The sequence below is a fragment of the Buteo buteo genome, chromosome 16, assembly GCF_964188355.1.
Source record: "Buteo buteo chromosome 16, bButBut1.hap1.1, whole genome shotgun sequence".
Classification (NCBI taxonomy): Eukaryota; Metazoa; Chordata; class Aves; order Accipitriformes; family Accipitridae; genus Buteo; species Buteo buteo.
In genome coordinates, this window is record NC_134186.1 from 29,689,232 (window position 1) to 29,716,216 (window position 26,985).

Consider the following 26,985-nt stretch of genomic DNA (forward strand, 5'->3'; position numbering starts at 1 on the left):
TCTGTCTGCTCTGCTGTTTTTTGTCTTTGCAATGAAAACAAAATCATAAATTATCTGTGCAGCTTTCTGCCACATCATGTGTTGGATGCTGTGCATCCTAAGATACACAAAAGGATTAGTTGTTCATGTGAATAATAGCAATCCTAATATGTATAAATAAGAGTTCTTCATTATCTTGCTTTCCAACAGTAACCTAATCACTAACTGGTTCTGATAATGAATTCCCCACACGGTGAAAATACTGCAATATTTTCATCAGGCACCCTTTTGTATGCACCTCTTGACATGTACCCCCAATGCTACAAGTTTCAAGGAAGGAATGCAGCAAACGGAACTGACTGATGGACACCTGCATAGGGGAAAGGCTGGAGGTAGGTGGCTGTTTGACCAAGCATGGATTCTTGAGGTCACCAGAATTTGAATGTCAGATGTTAGAGGCATAGATTTTTTCACTGGAGAAAGTGTGTTGCCTGTGGAGCGTGGGAAAGACTGTCAGCAAGAATGCCATGGAGGTATCTGAGAAGCTACCTGGCATCTAAATGCAATTGTTGTGTGATCTGTTATTAAGTACTTGAGAGATCCTTTTCTCAAAGAGATTGTGATTACAGCCATATTCTGGAGAAGAATTGGAGCCATCTGACAAGACTCTACTGTAGCTTTTGTCCTTGCATACTGTTGTACACACAGATGATCTCAGACTGTGATTTGAAGAGAACATAGTTTGCTAGTCCTGTGGGCTATGCTTGGTGGTCTGTGAGGTCCATGCAGAGTTTAAGTCGAACAAAACACTTCTGCAAGAATGCATGCATAAGTCCTATTATTCCTTTTCAAAAGGGCTGGGAACATTTTCCCACATTGCCCAGAAAAGTACTGTAGGAAATCTCAACTTGAATGTTTGTGCTTGTCTTCAGAATTTAAGTGACTGAGTGAAGAAATTGAGGAAGAAAAGTAGCAAAGGATTATGATGCAGAAGAGCTCAGACCTAGGCTAGGCTTATGCTTTATGCCTTGATTATACCTTAATTGGCTGGGTTAATTGCAATATGATATTGCTCTGAGGCCTTTGAGCTCTAATCAAGGATGAGGATCTGAATCAAGTACTATAACTGAAAAAGATGGGGAAAAAAAAAGATTTTTTTTTTGCAGGCTTTGAAAGTTTGCTTGCAACAAGTGAATTAGTTGCCAAATCCCAGATCTTGTGCTTGTGATCTCTTCCAAGATTATTAGAACATTCTTACCAAGGACTGTTTCAGGCATTTACTTCTGAAGCCCAGTTGAAAAGCTTGAAATAAATGGACACTTCATGGTTAATTGTAATATAATTAAAGGAAAGGGGAAAAAAGTCCACACCTAGATAAATCCTGCAGAAGGCATTGCCACAAAGGCACTAAATTTAATTACAGGGATAATGATGCATTGCCTACAGCATAAGAGGAAAAAGTACTTTCTCTTCTAATAGCCTAAAACTGTGTCAGCTCAGAGCCAATCACTTGTCCTGAAGTATATCTGAATAAACAGCTTCTTTTTTTTTTTTTCTTATAATCCTGTTTGGATTGTAAATTCAAGTGTGAAGACTCATTTAGCCTTTGAAATTCTTATCTGCTAGACTAGACGAAAGGTGGCTTCTCTTAGAGAAATCAATTTAAAAATGCATCCTTTTCCAAACAGCTGTTGGAATAGTGATACTTTCCATTTTCTGAGTATGAGCCTGCCTCTGTTAGTAAGTTCTGTGGACAAGATTTGGGGTCAACTTCTGTTCTTTATCTTTCTCATTGATGGAAAAGTGAAAATGTTTTCCTTTGTTTTACAAAACCTGCAAAGTTATTCATGTCTTAATTTTCCAATAAAAGTTAGTTCAATAGAGAGATGTGAACTGGGACTGTCTGGCTTTTGTCCAGGATGTACAGCAGCCAGGTCCCAGAGCATTCATGCTCACAGCTCTTATATTTGTACCTGGGAGCAGAGAGCAAGCCTATATACAGCTCTGAGGATTACCATACTGATTTTCTTCAGGAAAGATGACATTTTTCTTGTTAAATTCAGACAGGTATGGACTTCAGTGATAGTTTTAGGAGAGCACATTATGCCAGTCCACCCTCTTTTGAAAAGAGAGTAGCCCAACAGAGTCACCTTTGAAAATAGGATGCTTTTTTTTCTGGAGGGTCTGTAACTGGGTGCCAGGTGAGCTGTGTGGCTGGGCTGTTTTGTCTGGCAGATCTCTTCATGTGTTACTTGCTCACAGGTAAGATGGCCAGTCTTGTTTCTTTCTCTTTTGCAGTTCACTGGCACCAAACTGATGTCATTTAGACAGAGCTTGTGCCTAAATTTTGTCCACTTCTCTCTGGTAGGGAGAAGATACCTAGCTCCCTTCCCAATCTGTCTTTTGTGATCTCTTCTCCCTTTCATCTTATTTTCATGATTCTGCTCTCTGTATTTTAGTAACTATGGTTTTGATTTATGTTCTGAATAGTCTTCTGCTGCTTTTTCGTACCTCTTACCATAGTCCTGGCAGTCTCCAACACTGGAGTTGGTGGACTCCTGTGTGTGGCCAGTTCATGTTTCCTGCACTCCATTAGCTTGGGGAAGAATTCCTGATTTTCTTTTGGTATAACCAGTTGTTAGCCATAGAAACAGATAGTTGCAATCTGTGCTTTTCAGTTCCTGTCTGTACAGCTGCTTGAAGCCAAGGGATGGTTTTTCAGGGTATTTCTACTGCTGCAGCTCTGCTCTTGTCACGTGGGATGTCTGCTTCTGCCTCACCTCCTTTCACCTCACTTCTGTCCATCTTTGCTAAACTCATTCTATGTACAGGGCTGGATGGACAAGCGGGTGGCAATTCTGTCCTTGTAGTGACACATTTTTCTAGCTCCTACCAACACGTGCTTAGTGACTCTTCCAGCAGCTGCTAACAAGAGAGCGAGGAGTATATGGAAACAAAGAGGATGGTGGCAACAGGGAGAAAAATAAGTGTCTTCATGAAAATATTAAGGCAACCCTTGGGACAGGCTAGAAACAGTTTGCTTACATTGTGATCTTACACAATCAGCTACAAGCTATGCCATGCATGCATTTGTATGAAGGAGTATAGAGTGATCCCCACTGTCTGCTTAATATAGCCCCTTCATGTAACCTTCTTCTGGAGCCAGAGTAATGAAATGATCAGTACATAGCTTGTTATGTGATGTTCCTGTTAAAGGCCCAAGGAAAGTCAGCTAGAAAGTGTCCTGTGACTGGGATTTTGGAAGAGCTGTAAGGTAGAGTAGAAAGGTATAGGTGGTCAGTATATCAAGGGGACACCTGAAGGAAATGGGGGAGTGCTAATTTAGGAAATGTGTGTGAAAACTTGGGCATGCTGTGAGGAGGAGATGCATGGTACCCTGGCTGAAGACAGGAATGTGGGCTCTGTTGCCTGTAGGACTGAGTTTGTCAGATGTTTGGGGAGCAGAGGATGAGATGGTAATTAGCTGTTCCAACTCCAGGGTCTATAGTGATGAACCTACAGAGGAAAAATAGGCAGAAGTCTAAGCTCTGTGACCGAAATGAAAAAAAAGTTTGAGTAAATATGTGTAAGACAGGGTAAGAGTATTTGCAGGACTTGTAGCTGGAGAACTAGAGGACTATAGAACTTAAGTAGGAGATCATCTAAAATTGAGTTGTCTAATTAAATAATTACTGAGGTAGAAACTGAATACTTGTCTACTGGCTCTCCCTGGGGAGCAGCAGGAAGGGATACTTGCTAGTGAGAAGTTGTTTGATGTATGTGTGCTGTGTAACTGCCAGGCAAGGCACAGCCACCAAGGGTCTGGAGGTTTTGTAGATGAGCGACGCGTGCAGATTATATGCTGTATGTGCGTGCAGAAGGTGCTGTGCGTGGGTGTTGCGGAGGAGGGATGTGTGTGCTGGTGTTTAGAAGTGTAGCTAATGGAGGCTCTGTCTGAAGAGAAGGGCTTTTTAGCCCTGGGTTATGAAGGGATGTATATAAGGCTTAAATATGACACAAGATCAGAGAAACCTGGGCTTGATTCATCCTTGTTTACATAAGCAAAATGAAAATAGGATTTCTGCCTTCTATCACATGCACCCAAATCTGAGATTCAGGAAGAGTCTAGCTACTTCAGCTTCGCAGGATTCAGCCCAGGATTTTGGTTTATCTTGCTGTGTCATTAGGGAAGCACTGGATGGGAAAGAATCTCTAGGAAAAGGAGGAAGCATTTGGTCTGCTTGTCCCAGTGATCAGTGATCTGTAGAGGTGTGGGACCTGTGCTGTTTGCTTTCTTGTGCCTCTCACAGCAGTGCTGCACGTGTGTGGTTACAGCATCTTTATTTGAAAGACCAGCTGGACGAGGTGGCAAGAGGAAAAGCAAACTGGTAAGTCACAGAGGAACTGCCCAGATTTGATTTCCACTGGGTCTGAATTTGGGACTTAATTTCCTAATCCGGGAGGGAGTTGGAGCTGAATGCACGGAACAGATGGTGATTTTACTTCTTGCAGGCACGCTGCACTCTTCCTCAGTTATCTCCTCTGGGTTCCTAATGGACAAGCCTTTTGGGCTAGAGAACAGCTGTCAGCAGCTGGAAGAAGGAGCTCTGCTAGTCTCAAGATACTCCAGGGCATCTTAGCAACAAAAATGTGGAGAAATAGATGGAAGGCTGCAAAGCAATGTAATCAAGGGAAGCCACAGAATATGTGGAGACTGAAAAAGGAGTAAGAGAATGACAGAATAATGGGGGAGTGGGTTGCCAGAGGAGAGAAAAGATGCATAAAATCTAAAGGATTGAGTGAAGAGACAAGGGAGTCTTTCAGAAAGTGGTGTGCATAGGTGTGTTTGTGAGAACAGGACTGCTCTGAACATAGGAAGGTGCTGTTACTAGCAGGTCTGGGACTATGTATGAGAGGGGAGCTGTGTGTAAGAGAAGCATGTTGGTGTGTGCAGAACTGTGGAAGGAGGCTGCTCTTAAAGTTTATGTGTGTACAGAGCAGTGCAGACTTAAGAGGGTCTCTGTGAGGTGACTGGGATTTGGGCTCCTGCAGCACTGAGCCCTGGAGGGTGTTATTTATAGCAACAACCACTGAGGCAGGAAAAGTTTGCTCAAGCTGTCATTTGTGTGAGCCAGAGAACTAGAGTCTAGCTCTCCCTCCCTCCTGCTCTTGCTTTCTTCAGATTTTCACTGCAATTAGCAAGCTTTACATGAGCCAGGTCAGAGCTGGCAGCTTTCTTTAGAAGACTATGTTCTCCAGGCAGGAATAAGGGAAGATTTTTCTTCTGGGAATACTTAGCCTGATCCTTTGTTTTATTTCAAGGGCTGTTCTCTGCACTGAGGTGGAAGCCACGCGATGGGAGGGGCAGAACCACATTTCTTCTGAAGTTGCAGCAGCAGAAGCCAGCATCTGAAAATTCAGAGTTAGGCTTTAAATGTTCACTTTGTGCTTAGGAGAGATAGAAAAATCTTTTTAAGATTCTAATTTGTACTAATTTGGGCTTGTCTAGGATGAGAAAAATCATGTTAGTCAATACAAAGGTGTTCTACTGTTGTTTACCTTGAACGCCTGTTTCTGTTGAAATCTGAAAACCTTCCTTTTGAGTACCCAAAGTGATGGATTGAGAACAGTGGAGGGTCAGTGTACAGATACAGATGGTTAATATCTGTGTTTGTGACAGTGGCAATGCTCTGTTGTTGCATGCTGTAAGGCTTCTTGCACGGTATATATGTAAGTGATATTATCCAAGTCAAGGAGATTTCCAGGCTGAGATTCACAATTCTCTGCTATAGGATTTTAGCAAATATGATGTGGTATTTATGCTACGTGGGGTGTACATTAAAGGTAGTCACTGCTGTGCTGACACTTGTGTTGGTAAAAATGCCTACCTTTGCCTGCACATGCGTTCATGCGTCCTGAGCAACACACACAGCCTTCACCAGATAGAGCTCATTACTTTGGTGTTTGATCTTTGCTTCATTAATGCCTCAGGGTAAACATTCAAGCTAAGGTGGATATGCTCCATGATATGGGTACGTGGCCTGGATTTGTGCAAAGAGAAGCCCTCCTCTGGAAAGCAGCAGTCCTCTGGATGTTAGGAGATTATTAGACTTCACAAGATCTTGTTGGAAAAAAATGGTTTCAGGGGTTTTTTTTTGAGGTTACTTCTGTGAAGTTAGAGTTACACTGAGGAGGGGGGAATGATGGCAATATAGAGTTAGGTTTCTAAATAGTATGCCATAAACATTGCTTTAGGTTCTGTTTTGTTTGTAAGAATAACTGATACTTCTGCTTGCAGTGTATCCTGATGTTAGATTAATTTTCAATGAAGGCTCTAAGAAATCCAGAGTTGTGGGCAAGAAATAGAAGAGATTCTGCTTAATAAGGTGCAAGGCTGATGCTCTCAGGAGGAATAAGCTATTGGAAGGTGGGAACCTGGTAAGGTTTGGGGAGTAATGGGAGAAGGCAGATGTGCATTTGCAATGAAATACAGACATGGTATTTTCAGGGAAGTCACAGCACTTGAGAGTATTCCCTCTTTGAAATACTGCTGCAGAATGTTGGTGTCTGTCTACTGGGAGTTTCGTTTGAACATGGGAAGAAAATGGATTGGGGATCATGGGGGACTGGTGGGAGAGGTGGACTTCTAGGACTTCATGGTTTTGGAGTGACCCGTTAAAAGATAGTTGTGAAATGGGTTAACTGCATTTGTGGGGCTGTTTATGGGCAGTAGAGATGTCATGGGAGAACAGTTAGTAAAGGGCAATTTGCAAGTTGTAAGAAGCAATCCTTAGTGATGAATGACATGGAAAAACAGTGAGAGTTTGAGTCAGTTACAATAACCTAGAGAGAGCTCTTAATTTCGGATCTCCTCCTGGGTGTTTTAAGGACGTGACCAGAATATGCATGGCCTTTGGGGTGTGCGACCTCAATGACCCATTCTTTTCAGTCTGATTTCTAGGAATGCAAGATACAGGCATGTCCTTGCCCAAAGTAAAGAATATGAAGTAAAAGTGGCAATCTGAACCCAAGTGGAGGCACAAGCTATCCAACAAGATCAGCAGATGCATTTTAGTGCAAATGTAAAAGAAACCAGAGAAGCAATGTAGGGGCCAGATGTTTGACTAGAAACAGAGCTGTCAGCCCAGGGTCCCATGATCAGGGACATGATTGAGGGAAATTGCTGAAATAAACAGGCAGCACCAGTAAAATGGGAACAGATTGTATCCAAGTAAGGTTTAGACTGTGTGAAGCCAATTTCCAATGTAGTTGAGCCTGGCAGTTTCACATAGTTAGCATCCACATTTAATGATTACAAATTGTATTAAGAAAATGGGCATTAGGGTTTAGTCTATCAAAGAGCTTGCCACATAGCAGTGGTTCTCAGCATTTTTCACTTGCAACTGGGCATATACCTGCCTAACCACTTAGTAATGGGATGTGAGAAAAGGAGGAATCACAGGATAAGATGTAGTGGGTTGTGAAGCACACAGTGCCATCTGTGAACCCTGGTGAACAGGGGGTTACAATGTGGAGCGACAAGCTAGAGGCCCTGAAATTTTGCATGTGCCCCTGTAACTCATGATTATATCCTCTTTAGTGCTAGGAGGGAGGGAGAAGAGGCACTGTTTTTAATTCCTTAGCGTCTTTCCTTTCCAGAGACACCTTCCCTTCCTGTATCAAGTGGTCCTTGGATGTGAGCAGAGCTAGCATTTCCTCCTTCTGTCCTGGCAGTTGCATGTGGAGGAAACAGCTTCACAGCAATTCCTTCACTCGGGAGCCTGGTGCTGCCTCTGTGCTGCTTGAACGGGTGTGCTTCTGCTTACTGGCACGCTTTTTGGGGAGGGGAGCAGGGAAGGACTGCCAAGGAGCGTTGTTGACCGCACAGTTTTCCTGAGTTTGGCACTGATCTTCTGTTCTCCCACTTCTTTCACTCTTCTCGTATTGGCAGCGGTGGTCCATTTAGCTCCGTAGAATGACTGGTGGCTTTCCCTGTATGTGACTCATCCTCTAGGGAATTCCTGAAGCAATGAGTCAAGTTATTGGGAAAACTGTTTGCCCACTAGTGTAAACTAGGAAGCCAGGGAGCCTGCCTGTGATATCGTAGAGAGGTAATTACTTTTTGGTGTGGCTGAGGTTGTCCTCTCTTCCTAAAGGCAGGTCACTTCAAGATTAGCTGTAGCAGGCATACATAGCTGAATATATTTATTTTCACCTTGAAATATGCTCCTCCTGATTTTTTTTCCTTTTTTTTTTTAAGGTGGCTGATCTGATAAGCATTCCAGGGTGGAGTAAAACTGACAGATTTGAATTTGCCAGTATTGTAGTGAAAAATAGGTTGCCTAAAGAAATGAGGCTGTCAGATTGGCATCAGTCAGCTACATCTGAAATACTCCTTTCTGCCCTGGCTGACTTAGTCCAGCCCTTGTTATTTTTACTAGAGACAAATTAATGGTTGTGTGGTTTACAACCATGAACTAACAAATTTTGAATATAGCCATGGGATACTACAACAAAACCAAAGAACTTTGATCCCCAATAATTGTGTCCAGGGAAAATTAACTGTTGTACCACGTACCTGAGCGTGGGTTGACCAGGGTTGTTTGCATTGTCTGCTGATGCCAGTCAGATTTGGGGTGCCCAGCTGCTCAGCATTTTGAAAGTGAGGCGCTTGCTGTATCTACAGACTTAAGTCGACTCATCTGAATGTTCTTTCCACATCCTTTCCTTGCCCCCATTCAGGCTGAACTTTTCCTGTCACTGGTTGCTGACTATTAAACATTAGCAGATTTTATTACCCTGTAGAACAGTAAGTTCTATTTAAAATATAAAATTAGTTTCACTTTTTAATACGTTTTTCCCCCTAGCAACTCGGACATTATTTTTGCTCAAGCTTGGAATCGTCAGAAAGCTCAGATTGTGGGCTTTGCTAGCACAAAATGTAGGTGGTTGCAGATATGTCGGCATTGATACAACGATTGGGTGTTGTTTTTAACTAAATTAGTGTCAGCAGACTTGGATTGTGCTCCTCCATTCCTAGGTTTTCAGTAAAGTGGCTCATTTTAAGGTAAGCTTATCTGTTGACTTCTGTTGTTTCTTGACCAGTTAGTTATTCATGAAGACTTTTAATTTTCTTTAGTCTGACAAGTATGAAGCTTAGAGTTAAATTGTGCTCCTGCTGAGGTCAAGGAGAAAAGTACTAGTAATCTTGGAGCTGTAGGGTGAGGCTCTTTTCATCTGTCTCAGAACATTATTCTTCCTTTAATTTGGGCAGTTGAAATGTGTCATGGTGATTGCTGTATGTACTAAAATTAAAGTGCTTTTTAGAGGACAACTGTGCTTATACCTACAAACCTCCTCCTTTTTGCCCATGGACAAATCCTGGCCTGTGGGCTATCCCAGCTGGAAATGAAGGGGAGAGGAGACTTCAGATCTTGCTAGATTGGTTTTTTCCTATTTATGTGCATATCTTACTAATTGCAGCTAAGGCAGGTGGCACCCTTGGCAAATCCACCTATTAAGTGCACTTGCTGGAAATGTGTACTCTGCTTGTGAGAGGGGTGCAAAGATTGCTGCCAGGATAGCAGTGTTCAGCTTGTATATCATGAAACAAAGGGTGATGCAGAGATGGCAGAGGGTGTCAGGGGATATCCTCCTGAAAACAACTGTTGTGATCTACACTGTCATTGATTTGTAGGTCTGCAGACCCTGGGAACAGGCTCTGAACTGATACTGGTTGATTAGAGGAGGCATATTCCAAAGCAGAGAATTTCTTTGTTTTCTCTTTAATTCAGTGGATCCCTTATCCGGCTTTTTACAGGTAGTTGTAAAGCTGTGAACAGTGCTGTGAATAGTAGTGTTTTGGTATCATTTAACTCTGTTTAGGACCTTTCCATGCTCTTGCACGAAAAACAATGAGATTTGCAAGATAATACTTTTTTTCCTGAAAACACCACCACTATGGACAAGTACATGCCAAACAGATACATTGGTTGTTCTGGTATCCCTATAATAAAAAATAATAATTCAGAAAATGTATTCAACTTTGCAAAGAAAAACTTTATTCCTGAAGGCAGCAGTGGTATGGCTAGGAAGGCCTTGAAAAGCAAATAAGCCACTGTCATAGGCTAAAGGTGAGAATTTTATCTGGTTTCCCCTTGCATATTGCATTTTTGCATGCAGCTCCATTGAGTGGAGGCAAATGGGTGTTGCCAACTTGCAGGGTGTTTGGTTTTTTTCTTAAATGTTCACTTCCTCTCATGCTGTTGTTAGACAGGGGAAAAGTACTAATCCTCGCAGTTGCAGGAGAATGCCTGAAAGCTTGAACCCTTTTGGGTGCAGAGCCCAAAATTTGACTTAAATATTTTAATGGTAGCATCTCTTTTTAAAAATACTTGTGAATTTTGACATCCCAGTTAATGGCTTAGACTACATGGGATTATCAATACTATTGCTCAAGAGCAGGCAATATGTCAGCATTGAACCCTCTGTGGTGTGTTGTATACAGCATTATTCTACAGGAAAATAACCAGTTTGGAGTGAATAGCAAATGTGATACTAAATCTTCTGTATTAGTACTAAGGTTTCGAGAGCTGATTTTTTTTTTTCTCATGAGAGAATAGGGACCACTTAAGAAAAACTCTTAAGAGGCTTTTGAAATTCAAGGGTATAAATTGTAAGGCTGTGAGGTTCAAGAAGGTAACAGGTAGAAGAGGTTGTCTGTGTTTGAAGATAGTGTGGGACTCATGAGAGCTATTTGTACCCAAGGCAAGAGGTGTTTGGAATAAGGGACAGAGGGGATGGGTTTAAGCAAGGATCGCATGCACTCAGAAAACACCTTGATGTGTTTATGCTGCCTGAGGCAAAGGGTCTTTGTGAAAAAATACTAGGAGGAATAAGCTGAGATGGAGGTGGGCCAGTGTTGGGCCAAGTGGCCAGTAGTCTGTTCTTGTTACTACCGATATATGCCTGTAACCGTCACCGTTGTACTTCTAAGGGTGTATTCATGCCAGCATTTACAATTTAAGATGGTGGGATGTGCAGGTAAGTTCTTGTCCCCTGGGTTTTGAAGGTCAGTTTATACTCAGAGATGTATTTTGGGTATTTGTGTCAGTGGGCAGTATTGTAGTTCCAGATCTAACCTAATCATATTAGTTCTGTAATGATGACATTGTAGTGAGATGATTGTGGTGCAGTGGCCTTATCCTGGGGGAGCTGCATCTGAAATGTGCCAAGCCACAAGGGACTCTTTGAACTTTTCCTTTCTCAAACCCTGATGGCTTAGTCCCACGGCTCTGGCATTGTCTTTCATTTTATTTCCTTCTCCTTGGAAAATGGGAGACTATAAAGGAGAATCTTAAAAGTAGATATCAAATTGAAATTCCAAAATTAAAGACCCCATTGATTTTTGCCAGTGTTCCCTGCCCATGCTGAGCAGTCTATGGCTTGGTTGTAAATAAGGCTCTTGGATGTTACATTAGTACATACAATATTCTTTAAAGTACAGATCTGTTCCCTTATAGTCAGTCATGCTAGAACTATCCTCACAACCTTCCAGCTGCTGCTGTACCATCTCCCCCCAGGGAAGGTAACAATTCCTGCAGGCATCACTTGCAACAGATATCTTCTGCTGCTTGTAAAAGGCAGCCCTGTCTTGGAAGGGCTCATCTTCCTTTGGTGCTAATTTGCCCCCACTTTATATTATGAGCCTCTGTTCCATATTGTGTGTGTTGAGTAGGTATTCCTCCCTCTTATAAGATGCTCTGAGATATTCCCACCCTGGAAGGGTGCTTTTCGAAGGTTTGGATATTTTTTCATCTGTCCTACCCTTATTTCTGCTGTTTCTTGCTAATGGTTGTTATGGGTAAATTGTACGGGGAGATACACAGCAAGAGACCTTGCTGTCTTGTTCATGCTGCACGCTGGGGCCTGCAAGCCTGCAAGAGGTGCTGGAGGAGAGATGGGTTTGTATGTGTGCAGACATGAGCAAGCAAATGCCTCCTAGGCAGCTTCAGGACATTTTGTATGGCTGTAACCACATTCTCCCCTTCTCCCTGCAAGGCAAGAACAATTCCCAGATTGTGAGGAACTGAGCTCAGAAACAGAAAGAGCTCCATTTAAGGCCCTTAAAAATAGCTGGACAAGGACTAGTGAAGTTTGATCCAAGTTCTAATTGATGATTTCAGTCAAGTACAGTAAGTGCTTACAGGAAGGTGTGATTAAAGGGAACAGGAGGTTTCTGTAAGCTGCAGGGGTGATGACCCAACCTGGGGTAGAAAGCCCATGTCCTGTGTGGGATGTGCTTGGGAGGAAAGGAAGGATATGTGTTCAGGTGGGGGTGATTTGATGGGGCTAGAACCCTATCTGCTAGTGAAGTGCTATTTCAGGGGAAGGGTTTGTATTTTATGAACCAGCAGATGTTTAAGGGTCAGGAGCTATATGGTTAAGCATGCTGAATGTTATTTTTGGTCACCCCAAATTTGACAAACGTTATTGTAAAATGCTGTTGCTTTTTTAGTTCACTTCAGTATAAAAACACTTTGGCATCTGCAAGAAATACAGAGAGCTTCAGTAGCTCTAATAAGTAACTTCAGAAAGAGGAAATGTGGGTATAATGGTGAGGGACAGAACATGGTTCTGTTGATAGAAGGAGATGAGGAAGGTTGTGCAATGCTGTGGAGGAGTACTTGCAGTTGCCATCTTGTGTGGTAGGAGGCAGAAGGCAGTTCTAGAGGACCTAACTGGATGGAGTTAATCTGGCCTGTTCAATGTCCTGGGCCTGCCTGGGCTACTCAGGTGACTCTCAGGGCTTACCATGGAGGTGCCCCCATTCTCCTCTTGGGGCTCTCAAGCCAGGCTGCAGCGCCCATGCTGCGCCCTCCAGGCAGGCGTCTCTTGATACCTGGGCAAGGCGACCTGGTTGTACTGTCAGGGGGAAGGTGCCTCTGCTGTGGTAGCACAGGCAAGCAGAGGAGCAGAAAATGACCCCCAAGGAAATGCTGCTGTTTGAGCTGCCGTGATGCAAAGCTTGTTTTGTTTCAGTTTTCCAGATGGACTTTCCTAAGCAGCTCTAGCAGATGATCTGTGAAAGCTGGCAGTCCTGGGCTGTGACTTCTCAGTGGGACAGCAGGTTGGGGCAGGGACATTCCCTGGGAACGTGGTGGCATTTCATCCAGTATTGCAGGAGCATGCCACTGGGACGATGAGCGTGCCACTGGGAGGATCAGCATGCCAGTACGTATTGCTGGATTTCTGCAGAACAGCAAAAGGCTTTGTCCTGTAGCAACTCCAACCATCTACAGAGCTAAAACCTAGAAATCATGTTTCTTTTGAGCTTCCTGTAGCCTGAAGCAGTGAAGATGAAGGTCTGGTCGCTGGGCTTTGAACAGTTACTATTTTGAGGGAGTTTCTGTTGGGCAAATTATACTGTAGGACTCTAGGGCTGAGGCAGAATTTGGGGAGAACAGCTGTAAGGGGGTGCTGACAGATGAGATGGGATTGCTTTGTCATACCTGGGTTGTGTGAAGTTGCAAGCAGGTCACCACCTCGGCCTGAGGGGAAAGGTAGGTGATGAATGTATTGGGCTAGCAGGACTTCCTCCTGCTAACGCCTCTGTGCAGACATCGCCAGTGGTCTGTCAGTGAGAAGAAACTTGGCACTGGTGGATCTGATTTTAGTGTGGTGTTGGCCTCCCATCTTCTGCTTGACAGCAATAACAAATAATGGTCTGAACTGTGGGAAGTTGAGTGAGGACTGTGAGGAGGTTTTTTTGGTGTTCGAGGTGGGGATGCTGAGTGAGTTTGCAAGCCCTCATGGATCTAGGGATTAGGCTTTGCAGGGGGTTAGCATGTTGGGCTGTGTGGGTGCAAGTGTGCCTTGGGTGTCTGCATGATGCTGTGAGCTCAAAGCAAATCCTGCTTGTGGACTTGGGTGGTGGGGAGTAGCTGATTCTCTCCTTGGGTGTTGGCGTGGTGTGGGTGGTCTCCTGTGGTGCAAGATCTACTCACAGCCCTTTTCCTTTAGCTATGGCTGTGTTCAGCTTGTATTTGCTTGCATACCTTCTTCTGAGGCTAATGTCAGATGTGATGGGATGTTGGATTAGACTAAATCTCCTAGGTTTAGCTGGAATGTTGTCTCACTGTAGCATTTTTCTCCCTTGCTCTTTTCTCTAAGCCTTCCCCTACAGACAGCTAATTCTCCCCTTCCCCCACATCCTGTCATACCCCAGAGCATGTCACAAGGAATTAGCGGCTGAAAAGGCCTGGGAGAGGCTACTCCTCTGGAACAGTCTCTCCTTTCTGTGACCAGGGTGGCCCCCTCTCTGTGCCCCTTTTGTGTCCCATCCAATTCCCCACCCCCTGGCCATTCAGTACATGCCAGAGGAGAGACCGGTGGCCCTGAGCCTTTCCCAGCCCTGCTCCGGCAGTTGCTGCCTGATGCTATCCGCTGCAGCCGAAGGGCTTCCCGCTCACAGCCAGGGCTCCAGGACAAGCCTGAACCGCTGCCGCAGCGCTCCCGGTCCTGCCAGCTTCTCGGTGGCGAGAGGGAGGAGGTTTGTGCTGCTGCGCTTGCTGCTGGAGGGCTTTCCTTCTCTCCCATCTCTGTACATCTCTGACAGCATCGCCCGCTCTCGCTCCCAGTCCTCCTTCCCACAATTCACATACAATCTCCTCAGAATAGGGATGATGTCACTTCCTTCCAGAGGGTGCTGGGGGTGTGGAAGGGGGGAGTCACGACCCCTGGCTCGGTGGCTCTCAGCTACCCTGATGAATAAATGAGGTTGCTGTCTTGGCGGGAGGGCGTTGCTCTGAAGATGATGCCCAGCTCTGTCGGCAGGCAGTCACCATGCCATCCTTCCCTTTGCCGAGTGGGATTTTCAATGGCTGCAAGAAGAGTTTGCTGTTCCCTCCTTCGCTTGTGATGTCTGTCTCCGTGGATATGCACTTTTCCTGAAATACCCTTACAGGAGAGAAGAATGTGCAGCAGCTGGACCACATGCCATGTAAGATTTCTGCTTCCATAGATCCTTCTCTGATCTGAGGGTCAAGGGCTCTGGACTCCTTGCACACAAAGCTTGTGCCTGCATGTACTTCCCCTAATTTCAGCATTGGGAGCTTGGGGCTTCTTGTACTGGGGTTCAGATTTCAATATCCTGGGAATCTTTCACTCTTTGCAGCAATTCTAGGGGCAGTGCAAGGGATTCTTGCTGTTGTAAAACTAGGGTCAGTGGTCTCGGGGCTGTTTGCACTCTGACCTTCCACTTTTCTCCCAATTCCTCTGCTAGATCATATCTTCATTGTCTTAACTCCTGGGATCTGCTACCCTGGGATGAAGCCAGAGAGTCCTCACACTGAGAGCTTTACCTTTTTTTTTTTTTTTGTGGGCTTTACAGTCTCAGCCCTCCTATCATCTTCCTTCTTTCCAAACTGGGGGCAAGGCCCCAGACCTCATGGTTTAGATTTTCAACAGAGAGTCTTTGAAAATTAACTGGGACTCTTTCTGCGGTGCACCAGGAGCCTGGTAAGCATTACAGCTAGGAGTGTCGGTCCCAGAGCGAGTACTCTCGTGTGTGACAGTGAGTGACGGGCTGCTGTCCTCTGTCCCCATCTGTTGCTGTGGATAAGGAATTTGCATGAGATGTTTGCTGCTCTTGCCGATACCCTGCCTCTTAAACTGGCAGAGGATAGAGAAAGCAGACAGAGCACAACTGCTTGCATCTGGAGAGGTGGAAGAGTTGTGGAAAGTGCGTTGGCGGGATGCAGCCATAAGCGGAGGGATGATGGGAACTGAGGTCTGAGCTAGGCTGGGACATGCTGTGGTGGCCAGAGGCAGAGTGAATGAGTGTGCTGGAAAGTGTATCCATGTATACTGAGCACTTATATCAAGATGTAAGTGCTTCATACAGGCAGTGCGTGACAGGCAGGTGGGTTATTCATGGCAAGGCTAGAAGAAGTCCCCAGATGGCCAGAGGAGTGAGCAGTTTGAAGGTAGAGCTGCAATGTACTGAGTGCTCTGATTATTATGTGCTAAGGAAGTGTGAATCCAAATGGTGTTGCAATTTCACATTTGCTTTGTTTGTGGAATAGAGCGTTTCCTTCACCCAAGTGAGTAACATACTGGAAGTGTGTCAGCCTGTTGACTATGGAATCTCCCAGAAAGTGTGAAAGATTTGTTCAGGTTTTCAATACTTGGTGACTGAAAAGGGTAGGAAGGTCTCGTCCACTGGACATGGGTGTCAGTACAGGAGGGGAGACTCCTCTGTTTTGAGATGGTCTGCACAGTAGGTAAGTGATGGGGTAACCACATGTGACTGGTGAATAGGTTTTAGTAGGACAAGGGAGCTTCTGTTACTGCAGCAGTTGGTGCTGTGATACAGTCTGTGGTCTGTCACAAAACCACTACTTGGGTTACTTTGAACGTTCAAATTAGTTTAAATGTGATCATGTCACTCCTCCCCCTTTTTTTAACCAGAGCACTAGACATCATTATACAAGTCTGATTTTTTTTTTTTCCTGGTGCATGAAGTATGGCAGATTATATTCCCTCTGAAATGCTGTTGGAAATCCTGATTACATCGTAAGTAACAAATGGAGACACTTTGATTTTTTGCCTCTGTGAGCCTAACAGCAAATTGCCAGATCAGTACAAAGAGCAGTTACTACTTTGGAGGTGCGGCTTTGGAGCGGTGTGGTCACTGCAGGTCACGGATGGAGCGCTCTGGCAGCAGTGCATGAATGTGAAGATTGGGAGGTTAGTGGGGTTACAATAGGAGAAGTGCTGTTACTTGGAACTGAGATGCATCAGTTGCGAGAACTTGGCACTCTTGAGGTGGTGGCTTGTAGCAGAGAGGCACAGGCCAATGCGTGGTGTCCCCTGGTCTGTGGTAGCGCAGGAGGGTACAGGTAAGAAGTTTGACAATGTTTAGGACATGGAAGAGAGGGACAGGACTGACTGCTGCATTCAGGAGATCACTGCTGGCTGTGGGCAGACCAGATAGATGTGATCTCAGAAACCAAAGGTTGACAAAACCAAACAGAAGTTGTGGTTGTGCGTCATGGTTGAAGTGTGTTGTACAAGAAATGCAGAAGGGAGATAGGGTGTGCTGCAGGAAAGGCCTGAGCCGTTCTGATGCAGTGGACTTGAACTGGAGCAGGCTGGAGTATGTACAGCATAACTGAAATGGTGTGGGAGAGCTGTGTTGGGAGGAGGTGTCTGGATAGCCCTGTGGAGTCTCGTGACTTATACCACTGCTGTTTCTTTTTTTAAAGGGTTTGTGAAGCTTTAAAAATAGGAGTACAAACAAAATGTTGGGAGGAACAGCCAGCTCCTCAATCTTCGACCTTTTAATTGTTGGTGCCTGTCAGGGCTAAAGTGAACACAAAGGAGATGTGGAGCTGACAGGGTGCTTCTGTGCAACTGATGGTCAAGTGAGAGATCTCCTAGGAGCTTGCTCCCTTCAGCTGTAAGTGCTTGCTGTTGGGAGCCAGTCAATAGCTTCCTCAGATGCTGCCACTAACTGCTAATGGATATTTTGGCTTGCCGAGCCAAGTGAGGGGAGGGAACTGTTGAACAACAAGAGAAAAGGCTGGCAGCAGGTGTGCCTGTGGAAGAACATGGTAATAGAGTAATCTTTGGAGTTGAGGCCAGTATAACCTGTCCAAAACACCCCACAGTGACTGCTTACCAACATGCAGCCCTAACAGGATTCCAGGTAATCTTGTAAAGTGGAGCTGGGTGAGTGGTGATTATGTTCAGTGAGTTATGCACCGGCTTCACCTAATACTTCCCACTCTTTAAACTGTACGTTCCCCTCCTGTACTCTCCTTCTCAAGCGTGCCATGCCCCCTGGTGCTGGAAGGAAGAAGCTCTGCCATCTTTGGTGTAAAATAAGATAGCTCTCAGGTGCAGTCTTTCTGCTGGTGTGGGGTTGTGGGGCTCTCCTTGAGGGGGTTGAAGAGGGTCAGCAGCATCTTTGATTCTGTGTTTTTCCAGGAGGTGAGTGTTGTGCCTGCTGAACTCCCTCAGACCTGCTAGCCATGCCAGGGATTGTTGTGTTCCGCCGTCGCTGGTCTGTAGGCAGCGATGACCTGGTTTTGCCAGCCGTCTTCCTCTTCCTCCTGCATACCACCTGGTAAGTGAGAAAGGCACAGTGATGATCTGAATCCTCCCATGAAATCTTTTTGCTACTCCTGTTTCTTGCAGCTGTAATTCTTCCTATGCTTATTATGCATGCAGCTGGAAGGCTTGTTTGGGGCATTTGTGACAGACACCAGCATATTTCCAGCTTCCGGTTCTTTGGATAAGTTCTATTCTAAGTTCTAGCTCCAGCTCCAAAGAGGGAGCCTGATGAGAGCTCCCTGCATCCTCCAGTGCTACCCAAGGTTGTCCACTGGAGTTTGGGGCTGTGTTTCTGTACAGGGGCTCAGGAAAAACAATTGGAGTGGCAGATCCCATGGGATAAGAGTGACTTGACACAGATCATCAGATCATCAATGTCAAGTGACTTGACACAGATCATCAAATTGTTCTGACTGGGGCAGCAGGGCCTCTGGATGGCTTGTGGGGAGGAGATTTCTGGACCAAATTAATATTAATTTTAGGTAGCTGTGGGACACTGAGGATCTGTCAGGAGAGCAGGTGTGGGATATTACATGCAGCTTTCTTTGGCTTACTGCTGGTAACAAGCTGGTTTGTGACTGGCAGGTTTGTGATCCTCTCTGTGGTGCTCTTTGGGCTGGTGTACAACCCCAACGAGACCTGCTCGCTTAACCTGGTGGACCACGGCAGAGGCTACCTGGGCATCCTGCTCAGTTGTATGATCGCAGAGGTGGCAATCATCTGGCTCAGCATGCGAGGCAGTATCCTGTACACAGAGCCCCGGGACTCGATGCAGTATGTGCTCTATGTCAGACTGGGTAAGAGGCAGCGGCCTGAGGCCTCCTAATGACTCAGCCTCCACACTGCCATCTGCTATCGCAGAAGACTTCTCTCCCCACACCCTGACAAACACACAGCTTCTGAAAGACATCCAGATGGCCACTTGTATGTGATATGCATCTGAATACATCACATATACTGCACCCTGTCATTGCTGTAAGACTCTCATGCAATGCCCCAAATATCTTTCTAGCAAACCTTTAACTTGTCATCCTCATTGTGATGCAGGTACATCCTTTTCCTCTAACAAAATATGCTCCCCTTCTGTCTCACAACACAGATCTGCCACAGTGAGATGCATCTACACCTCTCCCCCACCTTTTTTCCACACGTTTTCCTATGGTACAGGCATATGTCTGTGTAAATCATGGTGGTTCTGACCCCAAGGCATGTGCATGTCCTTGCCTGTCATATAGACACTTATGTCTACACCCACCTACCTTGAGGCATACACTTGACCTCTTGACTCACATGTGATGCATCTCTCCATCCAGCAACCTGCACTTTGATACTCCACCTCCAGGCACCAGGAGATAAATAGGTTTACCACCTGCTCACTGGTTGAATCTTGTCTCTTAGAGTGCATATTTGTCTTCCCAAAAACATGTCCTGTCTCACCCACCAAGAACTACATCAGAAAAGTGATTGTTCCTTGATCTCTCATTCAGAGCTTCCCTTTTAGTTTGTCTTCCCTGCTCTGTTCTGTTGCCTTCCAGGAACAGAAACTTGATTGGATTTTTCTGTGCTGAGTGAAGATTTTAAGAGAAAAATCTTTTGGAGATGCAGAGTCAAGCCCATTCCAAACAAAGCTTCTCATGTTTTTGCATCTCTCTTTTTTGCTGGATTGTTTTCATGCAGAATTCACTATCATACGGGTAACCTTGCTTGAAAGCTCTGGGACATTTCTGCCTTTGAGTGCTAAGTGCAAATCATTAACGTGAATAGCAAACAAATCTTTCTCTCTAGTTTCCCAGACACACTTCAGTCTCCCTAGGGAGGCACGTAGAGCCTGACAGTTTGAGTAACACAGTGTTAAAACTGGACGAAATGGGGCAAGGGAGGTAAAGAGAATCCAAAGAGCCATTTTCCTACCCAAGAATCATCTACTTTTCTTCCTTGTCTGCCTTAAACTGTACATGTGTTCAGAATCTGTATTTACACTGTATCTTGGGTCTTGTATATGCTGGTTTCATGGGGCTTTTTACTTTTAATGGCTTCATCAGTTCTGATGATAGAAATAGGAGTGTGACCACTGTGTGGGCAAGGTCCATGTGACTGTCCCATTTTAAGCATGTGCTGTTTAGTGCATATGAATCTAGGGAAAGAGTTCCAATATGAACCACTATGAAAGTCTCTTCTGTGCTACTGCTACTCTTGTCCTGCAGCAGGTAATCTCAGAAGAGAAGCCAAGGTAGGCAAAGCTTAGCTCAGTTTAAGAACGTAGGTGGGGCTGATCAGAAACCAGGTCCAACCCTGCTTCCTTGCCCACTGCTGTTGAAAACTTTGCTATGTGTCTCTTTGAACTGGTCTTTCCAGGCTAGTGAGAGTCCGTAGTAAGCCACTTGCAGAAAGATACTGTGCCAACATGTAGATAATGAGGGTGGATGCTTAGTTGGTGAGGCTGGAATGTGAATTTAGCCTTGGCTCCACCAAAGGCTTGCTAGGCATTACTAAGCAAACTATTTACCCTCTCCATAGCTGATTGTCCACCTGTGCTTTGGGGTTGTAATGTGTAGAGGATGGGCACTTTGGAGCAGTGTTTCCCAACTTTTTTGTTCCAGGGAACCATTGTTAATCTCCAGTTTCTTCATTACCAGGGTAACATGCAAAACTGAGGAGCCCATAAATGATTCCTTGAGGACTGTGTCCTGGGAACTATTACTGGAAGGACTGCAAAGGGCAGAGGTGCTGGGAACAGTTGCCAAGTGTAGTAAGCAGAATTAATCCTGGATACACGCTACTATTTATTTTGTATCTTTGAATCAGACCAGCTGTCTGAGGTGGTTAAGACCTAGGGACTGTTACATGGTGATCCTTGTTACCGAAGGGAGTCTTTCCACTGTCCTGGGCAGAAGGCATGACTATCTGATTCACGCCTCTGATGCAACCAAGGGCACTGACAGCTCTGTTGTGCGCATGTGGTCCTTGTGTCATTTAGGAGTAGTTAGTGTTAAGCACGCATTACATTTTTGTTCATTTTCTTGAATATCACCTTCCAAAGCATTGGGGCCTAGTCCTGCAGTGATTTATTCTGTGCAACTGTCCTGCTAAAGAACATGTCTTTGGGCTTACTCTCCAGAAGATGGGGAGAGGCAGTTATTAATCCTTAGGGAGATGCTGCTACTATTCATTGTGTTCCTTTTGTTTCAGCTATCTTGGTGATTGAGTTTGTGTATGCTATTGTGGGCATCGTTTGGCTAACGCAGTACTACGCTTCCTGCAATGATATCACAGCAAAGAGTGTCACTTTGGGTATGTATTTGGAATGTGGTTTGTGTGCATTCCTGTGTATTCGCAGACATCCTCTTGCCTTGGAGAGCTCATTCATTCATGCATGCGGGGATTGACTGTTGGAAGTGGATTGTAGCTGTAAATGTGGTGCTTGTTTTCCTGAGACATTACTGCTCAGAACAGTTGTTCTATTCATTTGTTTGTGCAGTCTGCACTGAGGCAAGAATTCATGTTCCCATGGAAGGGTCTGGCTGGGGAGTCTGTAAGACCTGGTTCCCCTTCTTCAGCTCAAAATGGCTTTACTGTTTTCGTGGAACTCCTTTTCAGTCTCAGACAGTCTCCTGGTGGGGGTGATGCTAATGTTGCAGTCCCCCCTAGATACTCAGTGAGTATTTAATGGCCTTCTGCATGCGCAATCTTCTAAAACAGCTGGAAAATCTAGCTGTGGTTTAGAAGCCTTTCCAGAGGATTTCCTTTTGCGGCAGCTGGCTGCAAGAGTATTTGGGCTAATATTCCCTGCCCTGCAGCTATGGGGAGGTGGGTCTGATGTGTGCGGCGAAAAGCAGGAAGCAATGCTGCCAAGACTTATGGGCAGAGCACCTGACTTTTCTTCTTTCTTTGCAGGAATGGTGGTGTGCAACTGGGTTGTCATCCTGAGCGTCTGCATCACTGTCCTGTGCGTCTTCGACCCAACAGGCCGGACCTTTGTCAAGCTGCGTGCCACGAAGCGGAGACAGCGCAACCTGAGGACATACAACCTGCGGTAAAGCAGCGTTTCTGGAAGGGTGCCCTGCTTTTTTTGGTTCTTGATATTCTCCTTGCTGTGCTTCAGGGAGCATTCAGCTTCAGGCGTTGCTTCCCTTTGGTGAGGGTGATTTTGGAAGAATGCAGCTCAGACTGTCAGGTGCTGTGTGTGGGCATCTGTATCGAAAGGAGGCGAAGCAATGTGGTATCTGGCTGGATTGTGCGTTAGTCACTGGATTTGTGAATTCTTACGAGCCCCTTGAGCCAGTGCTGACCACAACAGCTTTTTTGTCCATCCTGTAGCAGTGTTTTGCCTGGTAACAGCGAGGCAGTGCTTAGATTTTGCTTAGGTGGAGGCAACATCTACTTCCGAAGCCCCTTTCTTCCTTTATTTTTGTCTTCAAAATATGACCTTTTGGCCTGAGGTTTCTTGTATTTGGTCTTGGCCAAGAAGCAATTTCTTTTGTGTTGGCAGTCAGATCTTTTAATTAAGAATTGATTACATCTTTGAGCTACCCAGATGGGGATACGGAAGCTTGTTTTTCACTAAGCAAGGCATTTTTCAGAAGTTTTTTTTTTTCCAGTAGCGGGACAACACAAACAGGCTTTGTTTTCTTATGCACTCTTGACATATGTAACTGTCAGCAAGGAATGTGGCTTTGTAGGACTTGAGGGCATTAGGCTTTGAATGCTAAAAAATGAGGCTTTTTAAAAATACTCCGCAGATTTTGCATTTCTCCTTGGGAATGTATATTCAAGAGGGTGTTTTGAATACATGCTGTTCCAATGTCTTGAAATGGAATCCTTCAGGTTGTCTTTTTGAGGAAAAAACATTTTGTAAGGACCATGCAAGCAAGTTTTGTTTGAAGGAGCCTGTTTTTATTGTGGAATGCAAGACATTCTTCCTAACCTTTCCAATATGTTACTAACACTAGCCTTGAATATTTGGAGTTAGTGCCCTGTTAGCCTAACATGTGCGATTGCTGTATTGTGATCAGGATGTTCCCAGGCAAATCAGGATGAGAAGCTGTGATGATATTGTGGGCCTACTACCCCACACTACATCAAAGCTGTTTGGCTCAGTGCATTATTTTTCCAAAGGGAGACCAAGTGCCACAGATGGCAAAGTTTTTTGCCAGAGAACTCAAAAGTAAATCAAAACAAACCCCAAAATTCTCTCCCCTGTGTGGAGTTTGGAGATCCCAGACAGCTGAGTGAAGGTATTTGTCCCTTGGGCTATGGCCAGGTTTTTCCCTTCAGGCCTGTAACATTTTCAGAGAGCTTGTGTCTGCTGTTTGCAGATTTCCACTCTAGAAAGGGAGTGTTAACAGATGTTAACAAGCAAAATGCTGTGGGCTATAATGTGAAAGGGAAACATAAAATGTTACTATGTGTTCACTACTAAAGCAATTGTTTTCAAATAATATATTTTGAAATTCTCTGATTGCTTAAAGCAATCCTTTCCAAAGAATATATTATGAAATTCTCTGCCTGCTTCTGGATTGTGATCCTGTAAGATGGTGAGGGCCAGCCATTCCTAATGAAATCCTTTGGTCTACAGTGCTAAGTGCCTTCTGATGTACAGCAGTAATTTGACCCTTGTATTACACTTAACCTGGGCTACGTTTCCTCTGTCTTAACTCATGAAAAAACTTGATTTGTTTGTTACGTTAGGAGACATGTAACTTTGGCTTTCTTACTGTGGTACTCTGCTGTAGTTATTGGACTTTGTTACATAGTGGTTTTCCTTTACCAGTGGCGTCGTGATGTGTGGGGGCTTTTATGTTCTTGCAGAGCTAAGAAAATAAAACAACAAAACAAAAGGCTCAACTAATTGTGCTGAGGCTTTTCTAAGAAACTTGCTTTAGAGCTCATACTAAACATGTCGAAGTTCAGTGTTAGGAAGAAAGAATTTGGGAAGAGTTGGAGTGAAAATAGCTCAGAGCACACTTGCTTGTTCAACCCCCGCAGTGAAGTTGTGAAGTTCTTTGCATTGCTGCCCGAGTTCTTTGGCATTTGGTGGAGCAAACTGAGTACTGCCAGCTCTGTCTTAGGACACTTGTATTCCTGTTCCTCTTTTGGAGTCTTCCTTGGAGGTTATGGGTAGTTGTTTTAAAGTGCTCAGGCATGAGTTGATGGATTGCCCTGCAGGATCTGTTCCTTTTGTTGCAGGCAAATACTGCTTTACCAGCATCATCTTCCAGGTGCACCCCACTTTCTGTGCTTAGGCTTTTCCTGATGTGATCATTTGCCAGAAAATAGAAATGGTCTTTTTTGATTGGGCTGACCTGTGAGTTAGTCTGTGTTCACATTAAAAAAAAAAGACCCTGCATTAGAGTTGCTGTGGACTTTTGGTAGCATGGCACTCTGGCAAAGAATCACACAGTCACCCACTTCATTGCCACTAAGCCTGGCTTGATCTAAGGATTGTTTGCAAGTATGCCAGTCAAAAATAAGGGACTGTCACCCTGCAAAATGTAGTAACTAGGACAAGCTCACAACAGTGAACTCGGCTGTAGTTCATTTTAAATAGGGTTGTCCAATTAGCTAATTTTGAAGCTGAAATTGAAATGTCATATAAACCAAATGTGGGTTGAGCTAGACCTTCTGTACTCAGCCTTTTTTAACCTTTTCTGTATTGAAAGAGAACCTTTAGGGGTTTTTTAATTGAAGTTATGCACCATACTTGAATAAAGAGTGCAAATTGTGTAAGTTCTGTGACTGTATTATGTTTAATAAATACGTTTTTCCAAATAAGCTATTTATTGGAAAAAATTCCACGGCTCCTCTCATACTAATTGCTCAGGGTCTTTTGTACCATTCCCACCCCCTCACCTGGAGGTGGAGTTTTCCTACTGAGTGGTAGTACATCCTAACATGATGCAGCTGCCAAATTGCGATTAGACCCTCCTTCTGTCCAGACTGCCAGATGCTCTTGGACATCCTGCTTCCAGCAGATACTGTAGAATAACAGTAGCTTCATTATAGCCATCCCATTCAGACAGGACACCATGTATATAAATACAGAGGCTTGGTCCTGGCCGGAACAGCTAGATTATTAATGATCTCCCTGTCCTAGAAAATAAGATAAGTTTTTAATTTATATGTGGCCTCCTTGCCTCTGCTAGACCAGGATAAATACAAGAATATGGTTTATACATGCATTTTATCAGTGATAGTGTAGGCTGTGTGACTTTGTATTGGATCCTACTATTTGTTTGCAGTCATGTTCTCCTACCTGTCCTCATATGCATACTCTCCCCTTTATTTGTAGACACCGCCTGGAAGAAGGGCAAGCCAGCAGCTGGACACGCAGACTTAAAGTTTTTCTTTGCTGCACACGGACAAAAGACTCTCAGTCAGTACGTACCAAATGTGTCCTGTCAGAGAGCAAGCTCTCTGTGTATGGCTGACGATGCATGGGACTCAGCAGAGCGTAGCAGCGTGGGGTTCCTGCTGTCAAGCCTGGACAAAGTGTGTCTCATTTCACTGTGAGTGTTCTTTGAGATCTGGAGGCACAAGGAGTCCAGTGAGCCTTGACAGTAGTGCATGCAAGGACTGGAAATGCCTCCCAAGAAGCAGCAAACTGAGCTACCTTCAGAATGACCAGTTTTGCTGCATGCTGGTTTCTTTTCCTTCCTTTCAGCCCAAGTAGCCCAAATAAGCACTTGCTTTTCTGCAGGAGTGTACCTGGGTATTCCATGCAGAAACAGAAGCTGATGTTACCCTTCTAGATGCTGATGTCACATTGCTGGGTAGGGTAGTTGTCTTCTCAGAATGGCTAGTCTTAACCCTCTGGTTTTGAATATTATAGGACAGTCTCCGAAGGTAAAGTTAGTAGCACTGAAAAGCAATGTTGTCAGTGTTAAACTCTTGTCCTGAAGTTGTTCTTTACCTTGCTGTTGCAGTAAACTGGGATAATAATTTTAAGTGAAGATATCAGTGGAAGAAATACATATTTTCACTATGTTTAGGTTCAACATTTGACAGCACTTTGTGGTCAGCTTCAGTTTCCCTTTATCAGCCAGCTTGCTTAGGCAGTTTCTCCTATAGTTTGCATCAGTGTTGTACGCTTAAAGACAAGAGAGATACCTCTTTGAAAATGGGAAAATGTAAACCTGTCAGAATCAGCAAAAGAATACTTCTGGATTATTAACAGTAAAAAAACTACTACTTAATCCATAGAATCACATGAAGATCATTGGTTTGAAGTTTTCACATGATACAGTTGGGATTTTTCCTTGCCGTTATCTATCCAGCAGGGAAGGGTATGGGGCTTGATATTGCTTCCCCAAAAGTTAGGAATCTAGACTTATTAGAAGCAATGGGAGCAGGTTTGTCCCTTAAGGAGGTATTCAACAGGACTCCTGAGGACCTGCTGGAGAGGTGAGTACTAAGGTGGAAAATTTTGCTGATGACTCATAATATTTAGGTTGGTCAGGGTTACAGGTATTTGAGAACCCTTGAAAGACCAAGCCAGAACCAAGGTATTGTTATCAACGATAGAAGAAAATCATAAAGAAAGATGAGCTGATGCATGTACATCTGAAGAAACAATTTCAATTACTTGCATACACTGGCCTCAACTTAGTTGCAACCTCTCAGGAAAAGAGCTAGGAGTTATCAAGGACGCTTCAGCAAAGACAGCAGTGGCCAAAAAATCAAAAAAACCCTTTAGCTTCAGTAGAAGGGCATAGAAAATGACAGGGAAAACACCAAGGGGCTGACCACATTGGTGATGTCCTCCCTAAATATAGCCTGGTGTTTGGTCTCCTAAAAGATGCAGCAGAAAAAGGAGCATGTTGAAGGGGATATGAACTTGTATAGGAAGAGAAATAAGGCTGGGATTTTAACCTCAAAAGGGAAAGGTGTAAT

General features: G+C 44.4%; 1 protein-coding gene across 9 annotated transcripts in view; it reads left to right on the forward strand.

Annotated features, from left to right (window-relative positions):
• Positions 1 to 26,985, forward strand: part of DAGLA (diacylglycerol lipase alpha) — an 80,120-nt gene that overhangs the window by 15,720 nt on the left and 37,415 nt on the right. For 3 of the 9 annotated variants that reach the window (XR_012653220.1, XM_075048384.1, XM_075048390.1), the window contains 6 exons: positions 14,815 to 14,980; positions 17,971 to 18,109; positions 18,682 to 18,893; positions 21,286 to 21,387; positions 21,991 to 22,129; positions 25,385 to 25,472. Coding sequence is in view for 8 of the 9 variants with exons in the window: in XM_075048384.1 (XP_074904485.1) it covers positions 18,015 to 18,109; positions 18,682 to 18,893; positions 21,286 to 21,387; positions 21,991 to 22,129; positions 25,385 to 25,472 (636 nt within the window). In the remaining variant the exon portion in view is untranslated. Of the gene's footprint in view, positions 1 to 14,814; positions 14,981 to 17,970; positions 18,110 to 18,681; positions 18,894 to 21,285; positions 21,388 to 21,410; positions 21,752 to 21,990; positions 22,130 to 25,384; positions 25,473 to 26,985 lie in introns of those variants that run through there. The other 6 variants (XM_075048385.1, XM_075048383.1, XM_075048386.1 and 3 more) reach the window with 5 other exon arrangements.